This window comes from Simochromis diagramma, unplaced genomic scaffold (assembly GCF_900408965.1).
Source record: "Simochromis diagramma unplaced genomic scaffold, fSimDia1.1 OVJJ01000426.1, whole genome shotgun sequence".
In the NCBI taxonomy this organism is placed as follows: Eukaryota; Metazoa; Chordata; class Actinopteri; order Cichliformes; family Cichlidae; genus Simochromis; species Simochromis diagramma.
In genome coordinates, this window is record NW_024387170.1 from 2,728,562 (window position 1) to 2,750,771 (window position 22,210).

Here is a 22,210-nt window from a genome sequence, read left to right on the forward strand (position 1 = left end):
GTACAGATGTTGCACTACATTTAACGCTGTAAATTTCAAGTGAAGCCATGGGTCAGATTCGCCTGTAGCTCAGGGACAATGCGAGGAAAAACACACAGCCAGGCCAGTTACCGCCGCAATACACAGGCCCAGTCTTTCATTTATCGTGTGCTAGGCATGCTACGTTCACTTACTGTTTTGGCCGCTGTGAAAAGGTTTTCATTGCAATTGTACAAGTCTCTGCTCAATCGGCAACGCTTTGTACAGTGCTAACGGGTTCTTAGAGACGTTTGGTTCTTTACATCATAGTGTAAGGCAGCATTACGTAAATAAGTTATTTTTTGTAATATGGCACACTTAGCAGTAGCTATCGTTGTACTTTTATAGCACTTCTCAGGCCAGGGACCTTAAAGTTCTCGTTTTCTTCTAGTACATGTTTTTAAATCACCAGTATTCAAATGTTTACTCAAACTAATTTAATGTCGAGTTCGTGTGCATCAGCTCGACTGGTTGTCTGTAGGTGTTCGGTGGAAATGTGACATTTAGCTGCTAACTAGCCATCCAACACATATTGTGCTCTTTGCCACTTGCTGACAAGTGGAGAAATGTCAGAGTTCGGCCTTGGATTTAATGTAACAATTTAACGTAATATAGAACCTGGGAGGTGGACTTCAATTTGATCAACTAATGATGAAACTGGGACAGCATGGCGGTTAGCACTGTGGCTCACAACAAGAGTCCTGGTTCAAATTCACCATCTGGCCTTACTGTGCAGAGTCTGCGTTGGCTCTCCTCCCACCATCCAAAGACTTGCAGTTAGTGGGGTTGGGTTAACTGGTGATTCTAAATTGCCCATAGCTGTGATTGGCGACATGTTCAGCCACCTCTTGCCCTAAGGCAGCTGGGATAGGCTTCAGTCCACCGCAACCCTGAAGTGGATAATCAGAAGAAAAAGATGTTTTGTGATTTACCACCACCTTTTCAACGGCAAATTATATTTTTTTACTATATTCTGTTTTTTGGCTGCAAAATGAGATTGTCAAGCACGCCTAAACTGCTGCTAAAACTTCCCACAAGATAAAGTCAGTCTGCGAAATCATTTGTGACACTGGCGGTGGTCATTGACAAAGACTCATTCAGACTGATGACAACATGTTGGCAGTCTGTCCCCTTTGATAACTTAGCAATTATTTGCTTCAACGATCTCTGCCTGCGAGTGACTGCTGTCAGTGTACTTTGGAAAAAAATGCCTCTTATCAGGCAACCTGTGCAATCGCCTTGCGATCAGGAGTGGTTGTGAGTGTGCCACACTCAAACTCTGGGCAACCATTTAGTCATCACAAGTTGCAGTCGGTTTCAGAACGTAAAAAAAAGTCAATACGGTTTCCAGGTACCCAGTGATATATTGTTTACATTTTTATTATAAATTTTTCATTTTTGTGTAGATGTAAGCAGGTTAACACATTAGCTTCCTCAATTTTGTGATCCAAACAGTTAGCACCATGCACCTGTGTGTTTACATCTGTGTGGCCATTTTTGAGGTGGACTTTGTCCCATGATAAGCCACACAGAGGTCCACACTTGGTTTATAAATGCTACAGAATTTGAGCTTCTCCTCCTTTCTTTCTTTCTTAACCTTTTTTTTTTCTACCTGCATGTTGACATCTTGTATATGAAATGTTAAGGCTTCCAGCATTTGCGTTACCAGTGTGGTCTGCTTTAATTTGAAACACTTACTAGATTTGTGTATGTGAAAGACCTCACTTCAGGCCTGTTGTGTCAGGTTGTAATCTTTTAAATTGCAAGCAAATGTGAACTGCTTCATTTACAGCAAGAAATGCTTGCTGCACCAAGCTGACTGCTGGGAATGGTTATAGCTGCCAGGGCTGAACAGCCTTCAGGCAAGCGTCAGGTGGTCTGGTGACGATTTCAGGTTTAAGATGTGTTGAAAAGTAGTTGATTGATGGATCAGAATAAGTGATTCTCATTTATAGATTACTTGAATCTTATTGACTGAGCTATGTTTGAAATGCATGATCATAACAATGTTCTGATTTCTCAGGTCTGTTTTGAGCCAAATGTGGGGAAGCATTAGGAGCTGAAGATATATTTTATCATGAAGCCCAGATTAACATTTGTCTGCCTAGCCCATGTGTCTCTGTTATCAGTAAGTATTTATTTATTTTTGCATTTTCCAACATATACTTAGCCATTCTTAAGTCTTAAATTTAACTTGTTTATACCTTAAAACACCCTATTGTTATGTCTGTCATTTGCAGCACCCTAACAAAATCTTTTCATGTCCACTGCCAGTGAACTGTTGAAAAGAAGAGGATGACGAAATGAGATAAAGTGGACGACTGGAGGAGCCTTAGCCCCCTCACCTCCACCAGTTTGAAGCATGGCTGGCCTACAGCTTGTTACTCCTGCCACCTCACCCATGGGGCCTTTCTTTGGTCTTCCATGGCAGCAGGAGGCTATTCATGATAACATTTATACACCTAGAAAATATCAGGCAAGAAGGCTACAATTCATGAGCATTTGAGTGATCATTTATTACTGCTGATTTCCTGTGTGTCTTATTATTATGTTTGTTTTAACTGATGAGACGAAATGATTAAAAAAAAATGGGCTCCTGTGGCTCTAGTGCAGTCAACTCTATCTTTAGTCTTTACTCTGTGGTCTTCTGAGCAATGTCCGGAGCACAGGATGAGCATGGAAGGCAAACGACCACATTTGCTGTCAGGAGCAAAGCTCAGCTCTTCTGAAGATATGGAGGCAGACATCACTGATGTTGTACAAAGCACAATCCTATGAAAATGTGCTCCAAGTATCATACATCTTTCTACCAGTAGCAAAAAAACTGAACAAGTAGCATAAGCGGCAAAGCAGGCATTCAGTGACCTTAGCAGAGGTACAGCCACAGGACTAGGATAAGTTACCGAACAGCCACTTAATTGCACGAACCTGTCAATGGAAAGCAATGAAACTAACACCTTTGTTTTGTAATTAACAAGGGAAAGTGAGGACTCAGAATTGCCATTTGAATGTGCCATATTTTGCCATATAGACTATTTTTTTTTATCTGTAAGTCTTTGCAGTTTGATGGCTTATTTAAAAAAAACAACAACCCTAAAACAATAAAAAAAAAAAGTAACACACTTATTTTTATATATATATATATATATATATATATATATATATATATATATATGGACATTAATGATAAAGAAAGCGTACAATATCGTAGTTTGCTTGTGTAGTCATTCCTCAGGATTTTGAGATGTGTATCTTGACCTGTAATTGTCATAAGTAATCCAGTACTCTAATTTTAAAAGACATCTACTACTTTTGTTGTTCCCTGTTTTTATACCAAGGTGTTTTTTGTTTTTGTTTTCTTTTGGGGGGCGGTGGGGGGTGTCCACATATGTATACCAGTTCCACGTACTGGTTATCAGTCTAACTCATAATGCTGGAGTCCTGTTCCTGAGTAATACTTGCTGATTGCTTATGGCTCAAAAAGCAGAGGAAAAAAAGGTTCAGGACTATGACATGTGAACATTCAATTATTCCATCACACACCTTAGTATATTTTAGTGGTAGAAGTATTAACAGAATTTAAGTTATAAATAGTGCTAGATCACACTAATCAGAATGTTCTGGATGTTGGTTTTGAATCATTTTTGATGAACTGTCCAGCCTTAGTGATCAGTGATCCGCAGTAGTTTTACAAAGCACTGTGCTTTGTCACTGTGTCCCTAGTTCTGCTATGGGCTTGCTGTCTCTAAATGTGAAACTGCCTCCACAGGTTGAACTTCTTGAAGCAGCTCTTGAACGCAATACCATCGTCTGCTTGAATACTGGCTCAGGGAAGACCTTCATTGCAGTACTTCTAACAAAAGAGCTCTCCCACCAAATACGTGGACCTTACCAAGAAAATGCAAAGAGGACTGTTTTTCTAGTGAACACAGGTACCTGTGCCAGAAATGTCTGTGAACTTGTTGTTTATTCGGATTCAGCTGGTGTGACATTGTGCTTGATTTTTGTCTGTGTGTCATTCTGTATCTCTGCTCTGTGCTCCACAGCTGCTTCTGTAGTTCAGCAAGCAGCTGCAGTCAGGACTCACTCTGACCTCAGTGTGGGAGAGTATACAGATCTGGAGGAGACCTTAGCATGGACTGACCAACGGTGGGGTCGACAGATAATAGAAAATCAGGTGTGCTTAAGCTGATGCTAGTTGCATGCTGGGATGCTCTTACAAGTTTGTCTTCCTTTACACACAGACTTGGAGAGTAAAACAAACTGTATGAAGGGCAATACTGGTTAGATACAATAATATGTCAGATTGTTCATCTTTTTTTTTTTTTTTCTTCACCCTTTTAACATATTTATACAAACTAATTGTTTTAGCTTCTTTCAGTGTACTCACTTTGAATGTACACAATATGAAACTGGGTCCCATTTAAACACAGATGGAAGTTAAACTTTGGTCATTGTTGTTCGTGAATGTCATCACATTCACATAATAAGCCAACAGCATCCAGTTAAGCGAATATTGTCTGATGCCAGTGTTTTTCTCAGAAACACCATTACTTTGTCATAATAAAAATAACATCTGTACTTGCATTTCTTTTTTTATACCTTTAAACACTGACTTATTGGGCATGGTAAGCCCGGCACTCTGTTTCCCTTCATGCTTCAGGGGGACTCTAAATCCTCCAGTGTACTTTCTGTCTGTGATTTCACTGGGGTCTGCTTGGGACAGGGTGATAATTGTGTCATTAGATCGTGAGTGCGAGGGTGATTGCAGATGTTTTTGTTTTTTGTTTTGTTTGGTGACTGTTCAGATTTGGCTGTGGACAATTTACATTACACACATGGCACCAAATACACATCCAAGGAAGGAGAGTGGGAGAGAGAGAAAAATAGAGATGTATATCTGATAGTTAGATATCCTGTACTCACTGTTGGTAATAATCTATTCCATTGTCCTTGTCACTTTCTGTAAGGTGCTGGTCATGACTTGCCACATATTCCTTCATGTTCTGAGGAATAAAATCTTACCATTGTCGAAAATCAACTTGGTGGTGTTTGATGACTGCCACCTGGCCATCACAGACCACCCTTACTGTCAGATAATGAAGGTGAGAGTCTTTAAGGAAATGGGATTACGTTTATTGTAATAGTGGCAGAGGATCATGCAAAATCATTGTGGGTGACCTGGTTGTCCTCTGTGTGTGCAGCTGTTTGAGGGCTGCTCCTGCACTCCTCGTATCCTTGGTCTCACGGCTTCCATTCTGAATGGAAAGTGTGACCCATCAGAACTGGAGCAGAAGATTCAGAATCTGGAAAGAATCCTTAAGAGCAATGCTGAGACTGCTACTGATCTTGTGGTCCTGGACAGGTAAGCCTTATAACTGCGTGCATTTGACACTTTCCTCGGCTTAAGGCGCTCACATAGCAGGCGCTGGGGTGAGCATGAGGTTCAGCAAAAATTTGCTTTGACTAGCCACTTGCAGGTTTATACTGCTGTGTAGGACTGGGTATCGTCACTGATTTCTAGAATCGATTCGATCCACGATTCGATTCAATTCGATTTGAATCTTGGAAATTTTGAGTCAGAAATATTATAATTCAGATCAGTACATTTACATATATTTGTATCTATAAAAAGGAAGCTGACACACGCAAGACTATCAAAGGTGTGAGCATCACAGCGAGGCCTTTGTGTCAAAGTAGCTGAAGATAAAACACAGAAAAACATGAAGGTGATTTTCCTGGCCTGGGATTTTATAAAAATATTCTGCAGTACATCAAAAACAAAAGAAAACCATTAACCCGCATATGAACGTTACCTCTGACATTACAGCGGTTTTATTAGAGACACGGCTGAGCGTTGCATAATTTTAAAAAGTTTAAATTTGTTCAGTATTGAACGGCAGAAATTAGGTTTTCTTTTCGGAAGTAAAAGGGGGGGGAAAAAGCAGCGGCCGACAGCGCTGTAAACAACAGTAGACTTGTGCGTAACAAGCAAGCGAATAATGCAGAAAACAGATTTTTAGACGGGAAACTGTTCTTGAAGTACAGAGAGGGAGAGAGAGCTGTGCATGAAGTGTGATTTGTTTTTTGTTTTTTTTTATCGTGGTGGAAGCAAAACAGCAAAAGTCAGAGGGAATTCATGACGATGTTTATGTGAAGCGTAGTTTGGATCTTCTTTTGCTGCTGGTTCAGTCAATATTGTTTGGAGAGAGATCAAACTAACAGCTTTAGAATCAGCGCAAAAAGGGCGTAAACACAAAGCGCGGACCCGCCGAAACATCAGAATCAGCGAGCTGTCGGCTTTCAGCCCCGACCGTGTCCGTGCCGTCGGGTGAGAAAGCCACATCTCACTGATTCTGATCCGCGGGTCCGCGCTTTGTGTTTATGTCTTTGTGCAGAATCAGTGTTCCTGCTCTCATTTACTGTTTTAGCTGTTTGGTGGTTGTTGAAAATTTGTGAGGTTTCACCTGAGATTCTGCCGTGTCGGGCAAAATAAATTTATATTAAAAAATCGATTCAGGATTTTAATGAATCGATTTCACGTTATCCGAGCCAGAATCGATTTTAATCGATGAATCGATTATAAAAACCCACCCCTACTGCTGTTACTGTGTGTCTGTTTTTTGTTGTTTGTTTGTTTTGTTTTGTTTGTTTTGTTTTTAAAACAAAAAATAGGGTTAGGGTTCTAATTAGGGATGGGAATCGGGTTCTCTACAAGAACTGGTTCCCAGTTGTCCAGTTGCTTGGAATTGTTAGTGCCTATCGGTTCTTGAGCTCTCACTACAATCAGCTGATTTCAGTTCACATGTGAGAGGAGGAAAATAGTGGAGTGGTCTATAACCTGAATATAGATGTTACTTGTATTTTTATTTTGGTGAAGCCAGCTGCTGCTGAACTTCAACAGGTAACAAACTGATGAGCAGTCAGGCTGCAGCCTCCGTTTCTACCAGTTCGTGTTTCCACAGTAGAATCACTGTGACCATCACTTTGAAGTGTCTTTGTGCTGGTTTTCATCTTTGTTTTGTGTCTATACTGAAATACTAAGAGGAAAAATCACATATGTACTGCATTACTTTTAAGTGTTCTGTGTAATACCTTTTTTACTTTTTCAATAATGACTCCAACACTGATCACAACAAAGATGGAAAATTTGACCACACAGCATGTAATTAATTTGCATGAATATGTTGTCATTGATATGCTGCGTAGAGATGATGCTGACTCTGTGAAGCCAATGGGAATCGATAAGGAATCTAATCGATAAGCGATATCGATAATGGATTTGGAATCGCTAAATTCTTATCAATTCCCATCCCTATTTATAATAGTGTGAGAAAGTGTTTGCGCCCTTCCCGATATTTAAATAGTAGACACAAAGATAACACAAGTAAACACAAAATGCAGTTTCTAAATGAAGATGTTTATTAAGGGGGGAAAAATTCAAACCCCCACTCCTTCATTATAATGTAAATTAACTGTGGTGTATCACATCTTTGGAAAGCAGAGTTCAATTTCTCTAGCCACAGTCAGGCCTAATTACTGCCACACCTGTTCTCAATCAACAAATCACTTAAATTAGACCTGCCTGACAAAGTGGAGTAGACCAAAAGATCCTCAAAAGCCAGGCATCATGCCGTGATCCAATATTTCATCAGAACAAATGAGAAACAAAATAATTGAGATCTCTGTCTGGAAAAGGTTGGAAAAGCCATTTCTAAAGCTGTGGGACCCCATCACAAGTAATGAAAACATGGAACAGTGGTGAACCGACTAAAATTACAAGAATGCAGCAAAGACTCATCCAAGAGGTCACAAAAGACCCCACAACAACAACCAAAGAACTGCAGGCCTCATTTGGCTCAGTTAAGGTCAGTGTTCATGACTCCAGACACCCTGGAGTCACCACCTGAGTCAATATCTGAACCCCTGTAGCTTTGTGGGGTGGCTGTAGCTCAGGTGGTAGAGCAGGTCACCTGCTATCCGGGTGGTAGGTGGTTCGATTTCAGTCTGCATGCCAAATATCATTGGGCAAGATACTAACCCCATGTTTGCCCTCCGATGGATGCATCGGAATGCGTGTGAATGTTGTTGTTGTTGTTAATAATAATAATAATAATAATAGTAATAATAGTAATAACTTTATTTATAAAGCGCTTTCAAACAAAGTGCTGTACAACTAAAGGGATAAATAAAATAAAAGTGATACATAGCAATACAGGTAAGAGACACAATACAAGTTAAAAACAATAAAAATTTAAAAACTAAAAGCCATAGAATTAAGACATGTAGGATAAGGTGAACAAATGTGTCTTCAACTTAGTTTTAAAAACCTCCACAGAGCATGCCTGCTGAATATCTTGAGGGAGGTTGTTCCACAGAAACGGGGCACGAAAAGAAAAAGCTCTCCAATTGTCTTTTTTCTGGCTCTAGGAACTTTTAGAAGGCCAGAGTCCTGAGATCGTAGAGCACGAGATGGAACATAAAGGTCTAAAAGATCGGAGAGGTATGAAGGTGCCAATCCGTTTAAAACCTTGTAGGTGAGCAGCAGGACCTTAAAATCTGCTCAAACCTGACAAGGTAGCCAATGCAGAGATCTCAGAACCGGGGTAATGTGCTCAAATTTCCCAGTTCTTGTTAAAATGCGAGCAGCTGCATTTTGCACCATCTGTAGACCTCTAAAACTTTTCTTTGGTAGGCCAGAAAGAACATTGCAATAATCAGTGCGGGAAGACACAAATGCATGGACAAGACCCTCCGCAGTGTCGCTTGACAAAACTTGTCTGATTCTGGCTATGTTCCTCAAATGATAAAAGGCGGTCTTTGTTATCTCTTTTACATGAGATTCAAAGGAGAGCACCATGTCGAACCACACGCCCAAGTTTTTTACCTTGTTCCTGCAATTTATGGCACTGTCATCAATTTTCAAGATGAAATTTTGGGACAAGTGCTGAAATTTGTGTGGCCCAATGACCATCAACTCTGTCTTATCAGTATTTAGGAGCAAGAAATTATCCAATAACCAGCCCTTAATTGCAGATAAACAATATTCTAGTTTAGAGACTTCAGCACAATTTTCAATGGTTAAAGGAACATAAAGCTGCAGGTCATCAGGGTAACAATGAAAGGTTACATTAAAAGAATGTAAAAGAACACCAAGAGGCAGCAGGTACATAGAAAACAGCAATGGTCCAAGTACGGAGCCCTGAGGGACCCCATGCCTCACTGCACAAGTCTCGGAGAGATCATTTTTAAAAGTAATAGTCTGAGACCTCCCAAGCAGGTAAGATCTCAGCCATGATAAAACATTTCCTGTAATTCCAATAAAATGTTCAAGCCTATCCAATAAAATGCAGTGATCCACAGTGTCAAACGCAGCACTTAGATCCAGCAGTAATAAAACTGAAGTGCGATCATTGTCTGCATTTACCAGCAGATCATTTACCACTTTGACTAAAGCTGTTTCTGTGGAGTGATTTGGTCTAAAAGCAGACTGAAATGGTTCATACAGATTGCTTGTTGACAAATGCTCAGTGAGCTGCTTAAAAACCACTTGGACAGAAAGCAGTTAGGAACAGCACAGAAAAAACTGCTGGTGTGAATGTACACGTGTGCTCAGAGTAGAAAAGCGCTAAATAGGAACGGGTGTTTTGCTGCCTCACGACCTGGACGACTTGGTAAGTGGAACCTGCTGTCTACCAAAACACCTTGAAGGAGAATGTCCAATCATCTGTTTGTGACCTCAAGCACTTGGGTTCTGCAGCAGGACAATGATCCAAAGCACTCCAGCAAGTCCACCTCTGAATGGCTTAAGAAGAACAAAATGTAGACTTTGGAGTGGCCAGGTCAAAGTCTTGACATGAATCCGTTTGGGACGCATTGCCTTAAAAAAGTGGTTCATGCTCAAAAACCCTCCAATATGGCTAAATTACAACAATTCTGCAAAGATGAGTGGGTCAAAATTCCTCCAATGGCAAATGCTTGATTGCATTTGTTGCTCCTAACAGTGTCCCGACCAGTTATTAGGTTTAGGGGGCATTCAGTTTTTCACACAGGGCCATGTAAGTTTGGATTTTTTTTTCTCCTTTAATGGTAAACAGCTTAATTTAGAAACTAAATTTTGTGTTTACTTGTGTTTGTTTTAATATTTAAAATTGTTTGATGATGTGAAACATTTAAATGTGACAAACGTACCAAAATATAGGAAATCAGGAAGAGTGCAAACACTTTTTCACACCATTGTATGTGACACATGTGAAACTAGATTGAAAACCAGTAATGGTGGCAGTGAAATGCTCACAATACAGGGTCTTGTTTTAGATACGCCTCTCAGCCAAGAGAAGTGGTGTTGGACTGCGGTTCCTATGTGGACAAGAGTGGCCTCTCCTCCCGTTTGCAGGCTGAACTCAATGAAGCTCTTCACTTCCTGAATGACTGCAACATATCTGTGGTCAAGGAGGACCGTGATCCCACATTCATCTCCAAACAGGTCAGAGTTCCAAAGGTTTTCTGCCTTTTAAAATTTAGTGTTTCTTCATCTCAGTTTTATTTATCCTACAGTTATTTACTTCATCATACTCTGGAGGTGGTTTCTGTGCCTCTCACTAACCGCAGAAAAGACCAGCATCGTTTTTGCAGGTTTTGTATATTTGTACACGAAGGTTGGGCGATATGTCAAAATTTTCCAACCAACAACTATCAGTCCAATAACCGGCGATAGTCACGCAGGTCAGTTTTTGATGGGTGACCAATGTAATCGTGCACAGACTGATTTGCGCATTCAGAATTTGTTTTGTTTGGAGGGAATATTTTACCTTCTTTTCTTCTTTCTTTCAGGATTAATATAGTTTTTGGAATATTCATTTATTTATTTAATTGAGATGACTGTACATTACGTTGGCGATTATTTTATTTTTTTTAAAAACTTTTTTAAATTTATTTTTAACTTACTTTTGGTTTAATTTTGTATTTGTTGTTTGGTCGAGTGTGTAAGTCAGACAAACACTGGAACGGCCTGTAAACACGGTTATAGTGGAAAAAAGAAGGCAGTTTATCTTTGTTTCCCTCCCCACTATTGTGGGTTTTTTCTTAATTTAAATAAAATGTTTTTGATTTTTTTTTGAACGTAGGCTACTGCCTTTCTTTTTTACTGTTATGAGTTTGAGTAAATGAATTGCTGCATTTGTTTGCAGCTAGAAGAGGATGCTGTTAAAATAGTGTCATTATTTTTTCCGTTGACTGCTTCTCTTAGCTTCAACCAACATTATTAGAAAACTTACTCATGGGCAAATAAATAAATAAATAAATTGCTCTTGTAAAAACGATGGGTGAAAGCCTCAGCCTGTCGGCGATAGTCGATATATACGTCCATGCCCAACCTTACTGTACACCCATGTGTTGGACTCATCAGGCTGTTGCTTTATGCATTTTCTGATCCCTGAGCGTTAACCATCGATGTAATGCCTGAATTATGCTTCAGCACTAAATCTAAGACATAAGTGGACGTGCGCCTTCCGAGAAATGTAACTACTCATCGGGCCGATGCAGTCAGCAGCTATTATGATTTCAGCACCATTAGTGGATTCTTCGCCGCACTTTTTACCTCTCAGCCATAAAATGTTGTGGTATTGTCGTCACCATGCCAAAATTGATACCATACTAGAAGGCTGAAGGGTACAACTGCCAGTATTTTTGAATTCATCAGTGAGAGAATAATGGTCATCATCCCTGGATAAGGAATAATAATTTTAGTATCAATATAAGGGAGGTTGCTGAAACAGTCATAATGTGGTATACTGGGTATACCTGAGAAGATTTTGTAATTTGCCATGCTTATTTGGGAGATTTTTACTGGTGGCTATCCAGCCGTGATGATGGAAAAATGTCCCCAGAGAAGATTCTAAAATTACAAGTAGAAAGGTGGGCTGTAGAACAGCCTACTCTGTGAACTTGTTGTTTATACTGTGCCCTTCCCGTCTAGGTCCTCAATGACTGCCGGGCCGTACTGCAGGTGCTGGGGCCCTGGTGTGCAGATAAGGCAGCAGGCATCATGGTGCGCGAGCTTCAGAAGTACATCAAACATGAGCAGGAGGAACTCAGCCGCAAATTTCTACTCTTCACGGACACTATTCTGCGCAAAGTGCACGCTCTCTGTGAGGAGCATTTCTCCCCCGCCTGCCTGGACCTCAAGTTTGTCACGCCAAAGGTCCTACGGCTGCTTGAGATCCTGCACGAATACAAGCCGTTTGAGCGGCAGCAGTTTGAAAGTGTGGAGTGGTACAACAACCGCAACCAGGACAACTATGTGTCCTGGAGCGACTCTGAGGATGAAGATGAGGATGAAGAGGTGGAAGCCAAAGAGAGGCCTGAAGCTAACTTTCCCTCTCCATTCACAAATATCCTGTGTGGAATCATCTTTGTGGAGAGGCGTTATACAGCTGTTGTCCTCAATCGGTAAGGACTTCAAGGAATGATTGCTTCAGCTTAGAGACTGGTGTTATTTCGTGTGTGTCAGTCAGTCAGTGCTGCAGACATCAGAAGGAAACTGGAGTAATACCAGCAGGAGAGAGCACTGACTCGTGGTTAATCTGCCTGTCATAGTCTGTAATTAGTGGACATAAATGGATGATATCATATAAAATTCGTCTGCGTTTTTACAATTTTTCGAGGTGTTTAAAAAAAAAAAAAAGAAGTATTTTTAAAGCAGCTGAGTGCAACAGTGAGGCAAAATAAGATACACTGGCTAGCTTAACGATCGTAGCTTTGGGATTTTAAAAAAATCCCCGGTGTTTAGAGCCATTGAGTTTACATCTTAAGGTACCAAAATACCCTTTCTGTTCTTACTTTGGTGGCTGAGTGATAGAGGCATGTGGTGAGAATGAACGCGCCCTCTAAATCGTCAGTGCAGCAGGTAGTTGGTGATAAATCATAAAAGTTTGGAAAGATGGCATCTCTTGTTTGACTGGCTGCATATTTTTGTCCTTGGTGAGTTATCACTGACACTCTTTCTGTTCTCCAGTCTTATCAAGGAGGCAGGGAAGCAGGACCCAGAGCTTGCTTATATAAGTAGCAACTTCATCACTGGCCACAGCATTGGCAAGAACCAGGCACGCAACAAACAAATGGAGGTGGAGTTCAGGAAGCAAGAGGAGGTAAGTGAGAGATAACTTGTGGATGTCAGCCATCACACTCTCTCCATATTAGCTTCTGAGTGGTGTGGCACTCTGTGAAAAGTCAAGTGTAACTATTTCTAAAGAGTCATTCTGACCCCACTGACCTGTGAGGACCTTGGAACAGGTCTTAAAAATGTGTTTGGAGTTATTTAATGGTTTTCTCTAACCCTGTGAGCTAGCACTTGTGGTTGTGTGCACAGTGAGCACCATGGCAACAACACTTTCTCTTTCTAGACTTTTCTCGGTCAGGTGCTTTTCAGAAATGTTGTGCACCTGGTCACCGGGTTCAGACGCTGCCCCTGAATCTGATAAGATAACTACAGGAAGAAATTGTGCTGAATATAAAAGAAAACTTGGATTTTGAAAATGAACGATGGAGAGATGTGTGGATACCGTGCTAAATTCTTGGTTGTTTTGTTGTTATCACTTCCTGAACTCAGGACCCCTTTTCCTTCTCTGACAGGTTCTTCGCAAATTCCGGGCTCATGAAACGAACCTTCTGATTGCCACCAGCATCGTCGAGGAAGGCGTAGATATTCCAAAGTGTAACTTGGTGGTGCGGTTTGACTTGCCTACAGAGTACAGGTCCTACGTCCAGTCCAAAGGCCGAGCTCGGGCACCTGTCTCCAACTACATCATGCTGGCTGACACTGGGAGGACCAAAGCCTTTGAAGAAGATCTCAGTACCTACAAGGCCATAGAAAAAGTAATGTTTTCTCTTTATCTGACAAGACTGAGATGCTTAGTCTGTTGGCTTAGGGGCCAAATGACCTAATTTTCTCTCAAACAGATCTTAAGGAATAAGTGCTCCAAGTCAGTGGAGGTGAGTGAGTTTGAAGTGGAACAGGTGATGGATGATGACAACATTCTACCACCCTATGTCCTGCGGTCTGAGGATGGAGGTCCTCGAGTCACCATCAACACGGCCATCGGTCACATTAACAGGTGTGCTTTCTGATTTTCAGAATGTTTTTATTTCCAGCTCAAATACTTTGTTATTGATCGAGACTGCCGGTTGCTCCAAACAGCCTCTTTTTGTTTGTCACTTTAAATCCATGTGAACTACTGCCCACGGTTTCTGCTTGCATGGAGCCAACATATACATGATACTGCTGCTTCTTTTTCTCTCACTCATCATTTTACATGTCAATATAGCTGAAGACAGTACAGGGTTCCCAATCCAGTGAAAGTGTCAGACACACAGTCCAATCGCCATCACATCAGCACTAAGTTTGTAATAAAGAGATGAAGTGTTTGCATGTTGTCTCTGTGCCAGTGTTGGTTTCCTCGAGGTGTGTGTGTTTCATTCATGATTCCTGGGTACAAGTGGCAAAAATCAGTAAAGCACTTTGAGATGTGAGAAAGAACCAGCAGAGCTCTGTATCTATCAAAATATTGCCATAAATATTTGAAAAGGTCTTTCTGCCCTGGTGTTCAGGTATTGTGCTCGGCTGCCCAGCGACCCATTCACACACCTAGCACCAAAATGTAAAACCATGGAGATGGGGGATGGATGTTTCCAGTCCACTCTCTACTTGCCTATAAACTCCCCTCTGCGAGTTCCTGTCAAGGTAAGGAAGGCTGTTATAGTTTTCAAAATTGCCAGTGTAAACATTTTGACGTGCTCCTTTTATATTTCTAAAGGATGATTGATATTTTGACTTGCACCTACAGGGTCCAGTGATGAATTGTGCAAGAGTGGCAGAGAAGGCAGTTGCACTAGTATGCTGTGAGAAACTCCACAAAATAGGTAAAACCACAATAACAATCTTGCAGACTAATCTTGTTATTTTTGTCTTCATTGCTTCATCTTTTGCCTCTTCCTTCTAAGGTGAACTGGATGATCACCTGATGCCCGTGGGAAAGGAGACGGTAAAATACGAGGAGGAGCTTGATCTTCACGATGAGGAGGAGACCAGTGTCCCAGGCCGGCCTGGTTCTACGAAGAGAAGGCAGTGCTACCCCAAAGCTGTACGTCATGCTCATTACAGGCAGGCATTTGATGCAGGGAGGGCACGGCTGAACCAGTTTACAGACTGTTTTTGAAGTAATTCAGCTGCAAAAATCTGAGGTGATATGGGGGGATGGGGGGGGGGGGTCAACTGGCTGTATCCAAACTCATCAGTGACTCTCTGGATTGGCAGAACCTTGCTATATCGCACCAGTAAGTAAATGCGTTGGCATATACAGCACTGTGCTCCCCTCATTTCTTTGTATTCTGCTTCCTTTAAAGTAGGCTTTAGCAGTAGTACTCCAGACTTCTTTAAAGAAAAACTGAAAGACCTTAGATGCTGGCTGCTTTCGTACTTATCAGTCCAGTTTCAGTGCCTGACATTTTCAGAGCCAAGTTAAGCCATTTAACACTGACTTTTACATTAGCAAAGACTCATTTTTACATTGTATCTTTAAATGCTTTACTAGCAGCCTGTTGCTAAAGCACACTATTTGCTTTAGTTTAGCAAACTGTAAACTTGCCAAAATATGACATGGTGACCTTTAAAAAAGGAAGGAAACTGGACAAGTGGAGGTCAACACAAGTAGCAGGCCTAGAAAAAATAATCAGCAGGTGAACGGTATCTGAACGGTGCACTTCATCCAGTGTGGTTGGAATTATGATTGAAGGAATTACGAATGCAAGAAAAGTACAGTCATATTTTGATCCACAGTGCACTACCATATGGAAAACATGTTACTGGTTAATGTTGAATGAGTTTTCATCCCAAACGCACTGCCAGTGCAGTAAAGGCAAACCCGGATAGAGAAACATGAGGGCTGACTCAATGAGCATACAGTACTGTGCAAAAATCTTGTGTCCCGTTTCTGTCATCTCCAGATACCGGAGTGTCTGTGTGACTGTTATGCAGTACCGGAGCAGAGCTACTACCTGTATGTGATTGGGATGGTGCTCACCACTCCCCTCCCTGATGAGCTCAATTTCCGTAGAAGAAAGCTCTACCCGCCAGAGGACACCACCAGGTGCTTCGGCATACTGACTGCCAAACCCATACCTCGAGTACGTTGCTTCCGCACATTTGAGTACCTCAGTGCTTCACAATATTCTTCAGCATTTATTCTGTAGACGTGTTATACATGTGAAAACGAGCAGCTTTGCTTTGATCCAGATTCCCCATTTCCCGGTGTACACTCGCTCTGGTGAGGTGACCATCTCCATCGAGTTGCAGAAGTCTGGCTTCACGCTCACCACTGCCCAGCTCGACCTCATCACTCGTCTCCACCAGTACATTTTCTCCCATATTCTCCGCCTGGAGAAACCTGCACTGGAGTTCATGCCCACAATGGCTGACTCTGCTTACTGTGTTCTACCTCTGAATGTTGGTGAGTGCTCAGTTCAGTTTGTAAATTCATTTCCACCTGTGTTAAAATGTTCGTTAACAATCTTTCCTTCTCTCCTTTGGCTTCTTCAGTTGGAGACTCCAACACACTAGATATGGATTTTAAGTTTATGGAAGACATTGAGAAGTCTGAGGCCCGCACTGGCATTCCTACTACTCAGTACACAAAGCAGAACCCCTTCACCTTTAAGCTGGAGGACTACCAGGATGCTGTCATCATTCCAAGGTAGTGGAGCGGCACGTGTCTGTACTGGATTGATTTTGTGTGAACGTGTCAGCTGTATGAAGTATACGCTGAGCCAAACGACGTGATAATCGCCTCGCTGCTACTTTCCAGGTATCGCAACTTCGACCAGCCTCATCGCTTCTATGTCGCTGATGTGTACGCAGACCTGACACCACTCAGCAAGTTTCCTTCGCCAGAGTATGAGACTTTCGCTGAGTACTACAAAACAAAGTACAACCTGGACTTGTCTAACCTTAACCAGCCGCTCCTGGATGTAGACCACACCTCCTCCAGGTCAGTGGCACCAAATCTGGAGCCAGGTTCATAATTATGTGGACAAGGACAGTTTTCTCAGGCATGTGAGAAAACACAGAAAAGCACAGAAGCAGATATGCGATTCCACTTGGCTTTGCATAAATATTGTGTTGTTAGGAATTTTTTTTTTTTTTTTTTTTTTTTTTAGGAAGTACCTCCCTTCCTGAATAATAATGTTATAGCCAAGAGTGGAGTCTGTACTGGTTATTTCATGAAAGGCAATAAACAGATTAATGCCATTTCCAAGTGTGAATATGCTTACATGCTAGCTTTTATGGGAACTGTCAATATGTAATCCACAGAAGTGGGGAATAAAGGTCAGGAGGAAAAAGGCAAACCTGGGGAGGTGCTTGTTTAATACTATGCGTATCTATAAATTTAAATGTTCACTATGGTGACCAGGCTTTCCAACTCTCTTGTCCCATCGCAGACTGAACCTGTTAACCCCTCGACACCTAAACCAGAAGGGCAAAGCCCTGCCACTCAGCAGTGCAGAGAAGAGGAAGGCCAAGTGGGAGAGTTTACAGAACAAACAGGTACTCGCTGCCTCTGTTAGATTGTAGGGTGAGGAGATATCCATCAGTGTAGGAAACCTAGTATAATTTTGTGTGTAAAGGAACATGGGACATGCTCATATTTCATTTTTGTGTGTTTTTAAAGAACGTTTCTAGATATCACTTTACTGCTGGTTAGTACAGTGGTCCTGTTTCCATCCACTGGTCAGCTGGAGTCTTTCTGTGTAGAGTGGGCATGTTCTCCCTGTGTCTGTGTCCGGGTGCTCGGGGTTCCTCCCACAGTCCAGATACTGGTTCTGAATTGGCTGTGGGGTAAACGCTCATCTCTCTGGCTCCAGCCCTACTGTGAATTTGAACTGGAAAAGAGGATGGATTGATGATGATGATGATAATTATTATTACTGATTTCTATAACCTATTATATCAAAGAATACTATTCCCATAGATGCATTATTTAATATGGCATGATCATGTGTGTGGACAGGGTTGATGGTGATCTGTTAGCTTTCAGGAATTATTAGACCAGTGAGTGCCAGAGACGAAGTCTTGTTGTGAGTTGCTGTTTATTCCGACAATCCCAGTCTCATGTGCTTTGTGTTTGTCAGATCCTGGTTCCAGAACTGTGTGCCATCCACCCTATTCCAGCCTCCCTGTGGAGAAAAGCAGTGTGTCTGCCCAGCATTCTTTACCGCCTACACTGCCTGTTGACTGCTGAGGAGCTCAGAGCTCAGACAGCTAGTGAGGCTGGAGTGGGAGTCCAGACCCTCCCCCCTGACTTCAGGTTGCTGTTACATACACAATAGAATAACAGATTTCTGCGTCACACTTTCCAAAAGACTTATTTCCTGCTGATTCATACACAAACACAATTAAAACTGTTCATAGGAGTGCAAGTGTAGAAAATGGGTGACTGTTGGTTAGATTGTAAAGCCTTTTGACTTGTTAGACTAGGAAAGGACTATATAAATGTTGGTGTCCTCAAAATTGCACATTTTTTCCTATTGCACACTAAAACGAGTTGATTGCATGATAAAGTTGTTAGAATGCTGATGTGGGTGGCACATGTCAAAGTAACATCCACAAGAATGGCCAGACCAAAGTTTCCCATTGGGACTTGATGAGTTAGTGTTAATGTCTGATCTTAGTTAAGAAAACCAAATCTTCTCTTTTAGGATTTGTTGTTTGTGAACAACTTGTGTGTGTGTGCACACGCTAACATGTAGATGCTCTGTATGTGGCAGATATCCAAACCTGGACTTTGGCTGGAAAAGGTCTATTGACAGCAAAACCTTCATATCCTGCCCTGAGTCCTGCAGCGAGGAAGGTGCCAGTCACTGTAAGCACCAAGAGACTATAAGCCCTGATCCCAGTTCCCTAATGCTTCCCAGTGGTGAGCACTCTTCCATGTCTGAGCAGGAGGACTTCAAAGCTTTAGATTCTGAAGAAGCCCCCTGCACCAGGAACCTAACTAATGGCACTGCCTTCTTTGCTAGCTGTGACGATGGCAACCAAAATGAGCACCTTCCCCAATGTGACAATTGCCAATGCTCCCAGCTCAGCTTTGCTGGGCTGCAGAGCTCCAAATCAGTACAAAGCACTACCTCAGTTCTTGTGCAGCCCCCTCACACCTTGAAGAAGCCCAACTCCAGTCCTCCACAGCCTAGTGATGAATGTACATCGGGGAGGACTTCAGACCACACAAAAAAAGCTACCTCAGTCTGCAGCCGAGCAGCCACGAGTCCCAACACTCTCACAGCACCTTCTGATGTCTGTGCTCGTCCCCAGCATGGATCCCACGCAGCAAACTCACCCAAGAGCTTGGGGCCCAACCCCGGTCTCATCCTGCAGGCCCTGACCTTGTCTAATGCCAGCGACGGCTTCAACCTGGAGCGGCTGGAGATGCTCGGTGACTCTTTCCTGAAGCATGCCATCACTACATACCTGTTCTGTACCTACCCTGATGCTCACGAAGGACGTCTCAGCTACATGCGCAGCAAGAAGGTGAGACACATGTCATTTCTCTGAACCGTGTGGCAGTAGTAAGGTACAGGCCGTGCATGTGTGTACACAGTAACAGGAATGCAGCCCGGCTGAAGATGTACAAACAGAGTCCCAAATGCAAATTAGCACATCACATCAGACACACTTTCATCGCTGTCTACAACAAGGCAAATGACACAAAATGACTTGGATGAATTAGCATTTGGTCTGTTGATTAGTGTCATTTGGGAACGGCTGCAAACCTGTTTAAGAACTCATCTTTGCACTGTGTCCTGGCTTGGCTGATGTCGCAGTGTCCATTAAGACAAGATGACTTCATTGTGTTACTCACACTCTGCCTGATGTCCAGGTGAGCAACTGTAACCTGTACCGTCTGGGAAAGAAGAAAGGGCTTCCTAGCAGAATGGTGGTGTCCATCTTCGACCCTCCAGTTAACTGGCTGCCTCCTGGATATGTGGTCAACCAGGACAAGAGCAGCACCGACAGAATGAATTCAGAGGAGGTCAGTGGATTACTGCAGCTTTATACGCTCTGTTTTTTTTCTCTTTGTTGTGTGGTAGTCGATCGGTGTGTTCACTGAGGAGTTTCCAAAGGTTGTTTCATGTAATGATGATGACGGGCCAGTAGAGGGCAGACTTTCTCCATGTTTTGCAACTCGTGGTGAGATTGTGTGCTTGCATGTCGAACAGGTCTGAACTCTCATCTGAACTCCTGGAGCTCAGATAATGTTTTTCATAATGAAGGTTAAAAACCAAAATCCTTCCACACACTCTTTTATACACCACTTGGGAAAAACGGCTTGAAATAAAACGCAGTTAATGGTCAGATGTGAGCTAAAAAGGAACAACCTAAAACAGAAAAGACTAAAATCTTTTCCTTTTAGATAATAACCTTCAGTGAATCAAACCATATGCCCAAACACCCAGTCATTGAACATTTTAAGGAGATCTATTTTTGAAGTGATGATGATGATACGTACCATAAAATTAAATGTTCACCTGACAGTTTGTTCATGGTTCGTGTGGTGCTAGCTTTCTATATACTTTTCATCCCTGGCATCCCTTTTCGTCATCCACATATGGAGGTGGGAAATTACACAATGCTGTATAGCCTTTGCTCCAGATTGTACCAATAATCTATGAAAGTCTGTTGCTAAGAGAACAGGCCAAAGACAAATTAAACTTTATGCTGAACTGAAAGTAACCTGGTGCCCCACATGATTTTAATTATGTGCATCAACAGTGCTTAAAAGTGGCATAACAAACGAGATGGACTAATGCTGTGTGAATGCAGGAAATATCCAGAGTGCTGAAAACAGGCCTGCGATACTGTGTTTTTGTTGAATGATATACTGTCCCAGAAATAACTGCAGGAAAATGTAAAACAGAAATAAATTGCAATAAAACTAATGCTTAACAATAAAAAGCAGTAAAACACTGAGACAGGCTCATTTTCTAATTTAGTTCAGATAGCAGTCTCCTCTGTGTTTTTACAAAAACACTCACAAAATGGAGCAAGACACAGTCGCTGTGCACAATTAGACTTTTATTAAGAGTTTAGTTATGTTTTTTGATAATGCTTAGGACATATCGTCTGTTAATGTCAATGTGTAGTCTATATATGCATACTTCAGTAAACACACATTAAACTGTAGGCTATGAATGACAGCTCACATACTTAAAGTTGCATTTTGATTAATTTTGCCTCTGGAAACCTGCTTCAGCAGTTCTGATTACGTTATTGTTATTGGTTATCGATTTGATTCCTTATCAATTCTCATTGGCTCCATAGCATGTCAATGAGATTACATTCATGCTAATGAATTGCATGCTGTGTGCTCAAATGTTTGTGTGCGTTGGAGGTGTTTCTTCTCTTTGTTGTGATCAGTGTTGGAGTTATTATTTTTAAAAAGGTAACGTATTACATACATGACACAGAACAATTTTGTTAAACCTAATGCAGTACATTACTTAATTACTCCCAGGAGAAAGTAATTTGTGCTGAAGAGACTTCAGTGATTACACTATAGAAATATGAACTATTGATTTTTGGACTACAGGGAGTGCAGAATTATTAGGCAAGTTGTATTTTTGAGGAATAATTTTATTATTGAACAACATCCATGTTCTCAGTGAACCCAAAAAACTCATTAATATCAAAGCTGAATGTTTTTGGAAGTAGTTTTTAGTTTGTTTTTAGTTTTAGCTATTTTAGGGGGATATCTGTGTGTGCAGGTGACTATTACTGTGCATAATTATTAGGCAACTTAACAAAAAACAAATATATACCCATTTCAATTATTTATTTTTACCAGTGAAACCAATATAACATCTCCACATTCACAAATATACATTTCTGACATTCAAAAACAAATCAGCGACCAATATAGCCATCTTTCTTTGCAAGGACACTCAAAAGCCTGCCATCCATGGATTCTGTCAGTGTTTTGATCTGTTCACCATCAACATTGCGTGCAGCAGCAACCACAGCCTCCCAGACACTGTTCAGAGAGGTGTACTGTTTTCCCTCCTTGTAAATCTCACATTTGATGATGGACCACAGGTTCTCAATGGGGTTCAGATCAGGTGAACAAGGAGGCCATGTCATTAGTTT

At 41.6% G+C, this 22,210-nt stretch overlaps 1 protein-coding gene and 1 long non-coding RNA gene across 2 annotated transcripts in view; both read left to right on the top strand.

Moving 5' to 3' along the window:
• dicer1 (dicer 1, ribonuclease type III) overlaps positions 1–22,210 on the top strand; it is a 34,126-nt gene that overhangs the window by 440 nt on the left and 11,476 nt on the right. Inside the window, exons 3-24 of the mRNA XM_040049128.1 lie at positions 2,042–2,146; positions 2,293–2,494; positions 3,788–3,950; positions 4,065–4,195; positions 4,989–5,123; positions 5,223–5,383; positions 10,336–10,504; positions 11,996–12,468; positions 13,034–13,166; positions 13,651–13,893; positions 13,978–14,132; positions 14,626–14,758; positions 14,862–14,937; positions 15,019–15,158; positions 16,021–16,200; positions 16,310–16,523; positions 16,613–16,766; positions 16,878–17,060; positions 17,512–17,617; positions 18,202–18,377; positions 18,838–19,597; positions 19,947–20,099. Of these exons, the coding sequence (XP_039905062.1) occupies positions 2,381–2,494; positions 3,788–3,950; positions 4,065–4,195; positions 4,989–5,123; positions 5,223–5,383; positions 10,336–10,504; positions 11,996–12,468; positions 13,034–13,166; positions 13,651–13,893; positions 13,978–14,132; positions 14,626–14,758; positions 14,862–14,937; positions 15,019–15,158; positions 16,021–16,200; positions 16,310–16,523; positions 16,613–16,766; positions 16,878–17,060; positions 17,512–17,617; positions 18,202–18,377; positions 18,838–19,597; positions 19,947–20,099 (4,152 nt within the window). The 5' untranslated portion in view covers positions 2,042–2,146; positions 2,293–2,380. The remainder of the gene's footprint in view (positions 1–2,041; positions 2,147–2,292; positions 2,495–3,787; positions 3,951–4,064; positions 4,196–4,988; positions 5,124–5,222; positions 5,384–10,335; positions 10,505–11,995; positions 12,469–13,033; positions 13,167–13,650; positions 13,894–13,977; positions 14,133–14,625; positions 14,759–14,861; positions 14,938–15,018; positions 15,159–16,020; positions 16,201–16,309; positions 16,524–16,612; positions 16,767–16,877; positions 17,061–17,511; positions 17,618–18,201; positions 18,378–18,837; positions 19,598–19,946; positions 20,100–22,210) is intronic.
• LOC120744650 lies at positions 6,595–9,918 on the top strand. The gene is made up of 2 exons (XR_005698420.1): positions 6,595–9,380; positions 9,554–9,918. It is a non-coding gene; the product is annotated as an uncharacterized LOC120744650 (long non-coding RNA).